We start from the raw sequence: 6,709 nt of genomic DNA, 5'->3' as shown, positions 1-6,709 counted from the left end.
GTTTTAAAAAAGTGATAACAAAGTTGATTTACAAGAAAAAAAAATTAACTCAAAATTAATGTATGTGATTTAAGGAATATACAAAAATATATAAACAACTAGCATTAATCAAAAACTGAAATGAACGCTAAAAACGAAATTGAAAAAATAACCAAACAGCTTGTAATTGCTCAAATACACGCATGAGAGAGTTTTAAGAGTTTTAAATAACATAACTATATACAAGTACCCTCAACCACTATATTCCACCAGTAAGATGGGTGCATGTGAAAAGATCAGTTATTTACTAATAAAAGTAAATAATATATATTTTACATACCCAAAAGTCATGTACTAAATAATAATCAATAGTTTTCCATACACAACAGCCATGTAGTTTTCCCAAGTTTTTGCGATTTTCTATAAACAATTCAGACTCGATCGATTGAAATGAATTTAGCGTGCAAAGGAGACACGATTTATGAAGCCCAAGCCACATTGAAATAATATTGGTCCACAAAAGGAGACGGATTGGAGTCTATAAACTACAATTGTTACTTGACTTTATTAATCCTCCTGTAGTCTATAAACTACAATTGTTACTTGACTTTATTAATCCTCCTGGAGTCTACAAATGAGATTTGACTTACTTAGCCTCCAAACGAGACTCTTCACATGTTACAGGTGAGCGTATGTAGGTATGTTTTCACGCTCACCAGAACGCATTGATTGAATTTTGAATGTCATTGGACTGGTCCCAATAGGCGGCGCTTGGTTGGACTTGTGGCACACACGAAGAAGCCCCAGATATAAGGAACCGCAGCGACAGGGTTGTACCACACCAACACAGTAGCTATTTTATCTTACCCACCAGAAATATTGGCCCTCCCCTTCCCCCTCCTTTCTATCTATCTCATCACTTGTACCCATGGCCTCCGTCGTCGACCAAGCCGAGCTGTGCAGCAAATCTGTGAGCATGAGTTCACCTGGTGTACAAAGACGCACAGGCGATTACCATTCCAATCTCTGGGACGACGAGTTCATCCAGTCCCTCTCAACGCCTTATGGGGTGGGTAATCACTAATCAGCTTCAGCTTCAGCTTTAATTTATTCTCTGCCGATTCCTTCATCACATTGAATTAATACAATTGAATAAATTTGTTCTGATCCAATTAATTTCAGGCACCTTCTTACCGCGAACGTGCTGATAGACTTGTTGGGGAAGTAAAGGAGATGTTCAATTCACTTACAGTACTCACTCCCCACAATGATCTCCTTGAGCAACTTTGGATGGTGGATAGCGTTGAACGTTTGGGAATCGATGAGCATTTCAGAAATGAAATAAAATCAGCGTTGGATTATGTTTACAGGTCGGTCACCGTGGCCTTATCATCATTCTTTGTTGTGCTTTATATGTGGAATACAATGTACGTGCGATTATAACCATAAATTATCGATCTTGGTCTGCAGCTATTGGAGCGAGAAAGGCATTGGATGTGGTAGAGAGAGTGTTGTTACTGATCTCAACTCAACTGCCTTGGGGTTCCGAACTCTTCGACTACACGGATTTCCGGTGTCCTCAGGTACATTTTATTACTAAATCGGTGGTTTCAGAAAAGTTGAATCCTAGTATCTGTAATTTTTCGGCCTCTCTCATGGATCTGCTTTAATAAATGTTTTCATTTTATTTCATCTCAGATGTTTTGGAAGTTTTCAAAGATCAAAATGGGAAGTTTGCAGGCTGCTCTGCCAATGCTCAGACAGAGGCAGAGATCAGAGGCATTCTCAATTTATTTAGGGCCTCCCTTCTTGCATTTCCTGGGGAGAAAGTCCTGGAAGAAGCTCAAATATTCTGTACATCATATTTAAAGGAAGCCCTAATAACGGTTCCGATCTCCAATGGTAGTCTTTCAGGAGAGGTGAGGCAGCGATACCCATTCAAATTCACAAAATAGCGTATTTTATTGTATGTGGTTAAATGTTTTTATAGCAACAATATTGTGGCTGGCAGATTGAATACGTTATTGAATATGGTTGGCTCACAAATTTCCCGAGATTGGAAGCAAGAAATTATATCGACGTATTTGGAAAGGACACTATTCCCTGTGTTAAGTAAGTACAGTATATTTATATTATATATTGGAGTAGGCCCATTATTTCATTTCATATGTTATATATTGGAGTAGGCCCATTATTTCATTTCATCAAAGTCATCTAAATTAAGGGAATTTAATGTTAAATCCACTTTGCATTTAACTTTCCAGGACGACGACCAAGACCCAGAAGCTTTTAGAACTTGCAAAATTGGAGTTCAATATCTTTCACTCCTTACAGCAAAAAGAGTTAAAACAGCTCTCCAGGTAATGATCAGCTGTCTCCACGATTATTTATTATGACTTTCTTTACAGACAAATTCGGATTTGAGTGGTTTCATATTCAAAAAATTATTTATTTTGTGCGCAGATGGTGGAAAGATTCGGGTTTCTCTCAACTGACATTCACTCGGCATCGTCACGTGGAATTCTACACTTTGGCCTCCTGCATTGCCACTGAGCCCAAACATTCAGCATTCAGATTGGGCTTTGCCAAAACGTGTTATCTTGGAATAGTTCTGGACGACATCTATGACACTTTCGGAACGATGGAGGAGCTCGAACTCTTCACAGCCGCAATTAAGAGGTAGAGGTGGTGATGACTAATTAGCTTCCTTAGATCGATCGATCGTTTAATCCAATAAAAAATAGCAACTAACTGTGTGTGCGTATGATGATCAGATGGGATCCGTCTGCCAGGGACTGCCTTCCAGAATATATGAAAGGCATATATATGGTGTTTTACGATTGCGTTAATCAAATGGCTCGAGAAGCGGAGAAGAGTCAAGGCCGAGACACGCTCACCTATGCTCGAAATACGGTATGGAAAATATTAACCCCATACATAGTACATACACATTTGAAGTGAAAAAACATATTTATTTTCTTCTGATGAGAATGTTCATAGGTTTGTAAAATATTGGGGTATCCGTATCACTTAATTCGCTTTGCATGTACTGTACTGGTGTGCAGTGGGAAGCCGTATTTGATGCGTTCCTGGAAGAAGCTAAGTGGATGTCCAGCGGTTATATACCGACGTTTGAGGAGTACTTGGAGAACGGGAAGGTGAGTTTTGGGTATCGAGCAGCCACACTGCAACCCATTCTCACGTTGGATATTCCCCTCCCCCTTCACGTCCTGCAGGAGATTGATTTCCCATCCAGTTTCAATGACGCGGCATCTTCCATCCTTCGACTACGAGGTGACGTGTGCGGCTACCAGGTAAATTGGCATTGCACCTTCTATCTCAAATCAAACACAAAGTAGTACAGTTAACTGGTTTTGGAGTTGAAATGAAATTGAATCATATTGAACGCATGGCATGGGATGGTGAATGCAGGCCGAGCGGAGCCGTGGTGAAGAAGCTTCGTCTATATCCTGCTATATGAAGGACAACCCTGGAGCAACAGAAGAAGATGCTCTCAATCACATAAAGAGCATGATAGAGGAAAAGATGAAAGAAATAAATTGGGAGTTTCTGAAACCAGACACCAATGTTCCCATCTCCTCCAAGAAACATGCTTTCGACATTCTGAGAGCTTTCTACCACCTCTACAAATACCGAGATGGCTTCAGCATTGCCAACAGTGAAACAAAGAAGTTGGTCATGCGAACTGTACTTGAACCTCTGTCTCTCTAACCCTCCCAGATACAAATCACAGAGTATGTCATCTGGGTGGCATTCCTAGTATCTGTAAATGGAGGCCACTTGTGTAAACTCCAAGGCACATTAGCCATTTTTTTTTCCATGGTTGATTAAATACTATGATTTTTAATAGCCATATTTTTTTCCATGGTTGATTAAATTCTATGATTTTTAATTTTCAATACGCAAAAGCCATGTTCTTTTCCCAAGTTTTTGCGATTTTCTACAACAATGAACCAAGGGGCCACCTCATTCAAACAATTCGGACTGGACTGATTGAGTACAAAGGAGACGGATATTGGAATCTACAAATGAGATTTGACTTACTTAGCCTCCAAACGAGACTCCACTTAGAGCTTCACATGTTACAGTAGATAGCTAAGCGTATCTATTCTCACGCTGAGGAGAACTCATTGATTGAATTTTTCAAATGTCATGGGAGTCCACATAGGCGGGGCTTGGTTGGACTTGTGTAACACATGAAATGGCAAGAAGCCCCATATATATATGGGTTTACGAACATGCTGTTGCTGTTTATGTTGATGCAAGAGCATTTTATTCTGCTTGAAATTGGTAAAAAACAAATGAAAGTTGGAAGGAATTAGATTTTTTTATTTATTATTAAATTAGTTTTGTTTAAGTTTAAACGTTAGAAGGTTGGATAGGAATGATGTTAGAAAAATTATGAAATATTTTCACTTTTGTGGATATAGATGGAAGTAGGTTTTTATTAAGTCTAGAAAATAGATTAGATTTTTTGAGGAAAGCTAAGACTTTTTGGAAAAAAAATAGGGAATTTGATTTTTTTTAGAAAATTCTAACCAAATTTTAGTAATTTTAGTAATAAGAGAAGACGAATTAGATATATGATTATGTATGCATGTATTTACTCAGTTTTTGCAATTCAGAAGACAATAAAAATATATGTTAGAAATTTGTTGGAGGTTTTGTAAATTGAAAGTGTAATTTGAAAGTGAGAATGGTTTAATGTTGCTTGCACAATCTTGTTGCAGACTAGGCAAGATCTGGCATCAGTTTCACGCTCGATGGTGAAGACGAGGTCAAAGAGGAAGACCAACAAGTGGTACTGGAGATAGCGAGGACATGAGACATGTCCAAGAAAGGCCAGAAGCCTGAGACATGAATAAGAAAAGAGATCCAAAGACTAGAGACATCAACAAATCTGAAGAAGAGTCTCCAACAGAAAATGAAGAACATGGTGGAGAGCCTGTAGAAATTAAATTGATAAGGCCAACGATTGGGGCTATTTCGAGGCCTAAAATGGAGATACCTACCTATAGTGGTAGCTTGGAATCGGAAGAATTAATAAATTGGATCAATGCTTTAGATAACCATTTTGAGTATGTGGAGGTTGTTGAAGACAAATAGGTGAAGTTTGTTGTTACTAGATTGAGAGGACACACAACTCTTTGGTGGGATGGAGTTCAAGAAGAAAGGCGAAGAGAGAACAGAGCTAATATCAATAGCTGGAGCAGAATGGTGGTGAAGCTGAAATGTAAATTTTTGCCCAAAGATTACGAGTTGTCTTTATTAAGGGAAATGCAATTTGAAACGAAGGTCATTGATTGTTAAAGAGTATACTGAAGAAATGTTATAAGGTGAATATTAGAGCAAGATACATCTAAGAAACACCTGAAAAGGTTGCCAAATATATCAATGGGTTGTGGTTCGAGATTCAAGATGAGTTTAGCCTATTTTCACCCAAAACTATAGCAGATGCTTACCAATTTGCCTTGAAAGTAGAGGAAAAATTTGCTAGAAAACAAAGCCAAATGAATAGAGGGATGAGTCCTATAAGGGGAACATGACAAACCAAGTACCGAGAGAAAACTCAACCTCCAAAGGAAGGTGAAGGTAGTTCAAGCAATCAACCATCAAGAGGAGGTGAATCAAGAGAAAGACGACCTTTCTCAAGAGGACGTGGTCGAGGCAGAGGCTACCATGTTCAATGTTACAAATGTGGGAAATTGGGACATATGTCATGGGATAGTCCATAAAATAATCCTATAAGCCAAGTAGGAGCAAATATAGTAGAAGCACAAGAAGAAAATGTAGCTACAATTATCCATGAAGAAACACCAGAGGTAGAAGAATCATTATTGATGAAGATAATCTTGATTAAGTCTAAAAAAGAAGTTAAGGAACCAACACAAAGAAAAAGCTTATTTAGAACCACATGCAAATCAAGAGGCAAGTGTTGCAAAGTGGTGATTGATAGTGGTAGCACAAATAACTTGTTCTCCACATAAATGGTGGAGAAGTTGGGGTTGTAGAGAAGAACAAATTTCACACCTCACAAGATGTCTTCGTGAAAAAGCCATCAGATATTGGTGAATGAGCAGTGTAAAGTGGAGTTATAGGTTGATAATTACAAGGATGAGGTATTATGTGATATAATGCCAATGGATGTGTGCCATGTGTTGTTGGGAAAATAATCGAAGTATGATGGAAAGCCATTCATGATGGCCGTCAAAACACCTATACTCTTGAGAAAAATGGCCAAAAACGTCTGCTAGTACCTTTGGAGGATAAGGATTTGAAAGAGGATGTTTGTCCTAGTGTACTACTTATGGATAGGAAGGAACTGTTGCAAGAATTCAAAAAGAAAGAAGAAATTCATTTTTCTTTGATTGGTAACCCCAAGGTAATTCTTACTAGCACAAATTTAAATGATTTTCCTGAAGAAGTCAATGTTATGTTGGATGAGTTTTTAGATATAATTTTTGAGGAGTTGTCAAATAAGTTTCCTCCTTTTGGAACCATTAGTCATCATATAGATCTAATTCTAGGGGCAAGTCTTCAAAATAGATCAAAATATCGCATGACTCCACTAGAAAATGAAGAGATAAAGAAACAAGAGTAGGAGTTGTTGGACAAAGGATTAACAAAGGAGATCTAAGTCCATGTGTTGTTCTCACCGTGCACAGCCTAAAGAAAGATGGTGGATGGAGATTGTGTACTGATTCAAGGT

General features: G+C 38.2%; 1 protein-coding gene across 1 annotated transcript; it reads left to right on the top strand.

Annotated features, from left to right (window-relative positions):
* The first annotated feature begins 823 nt into the window (after positions 1-823).
* LOC149174263 ((E,E)-alpha-farnesene synthase-like) lies at positions 824-4,197 on the top strand. Its single transcript, XM_089419263.1, has 10 exons — positions 824-1,048; positions 1,162-1,349; positions 1,450-1,562; positions 1,678-1,898; positions 1,991-2,091; positions 2,244-2,339; positions 2,443-2,658; positions 2,754-2,892; positions 3,045-3,293; positions 3,412-4,197. The coding sequence occupies exons 1-10, from the start codon at positions 908-910 to the stop codon at positions 3,709-3,711; spliced, it is 1,764 nt and encodes a 587-aa protein (XP_089275389.1). The 5' UTR covers positions 824-907; the 3' UTR covers positions 3,712-4,197.
* Positions 4,198-6,709: the final 2,512 nt, after the last annotated feature.

Source organism: Pinus tabuliformis, chromosome 4_1 (assembly GCF_031772625.1).
Source record: "Pinus tabuliformis cultivar Carrire ecotype Pingquan chromosome 4_1, CPIR1, whole genome shotgun sequence".
Taxonomy (NCBI): Eukaryota; Viridiplantae; Streptophyta; class Pinopsida; order Pinales; family Pinaceae; genus Pinus; species Pinus tabuliformis.
The sequence above is the reverse complement of the archived record's forward strand: the minus strand, read 5'-3'. Positions and strand labels throughout refer to the sequence as shown.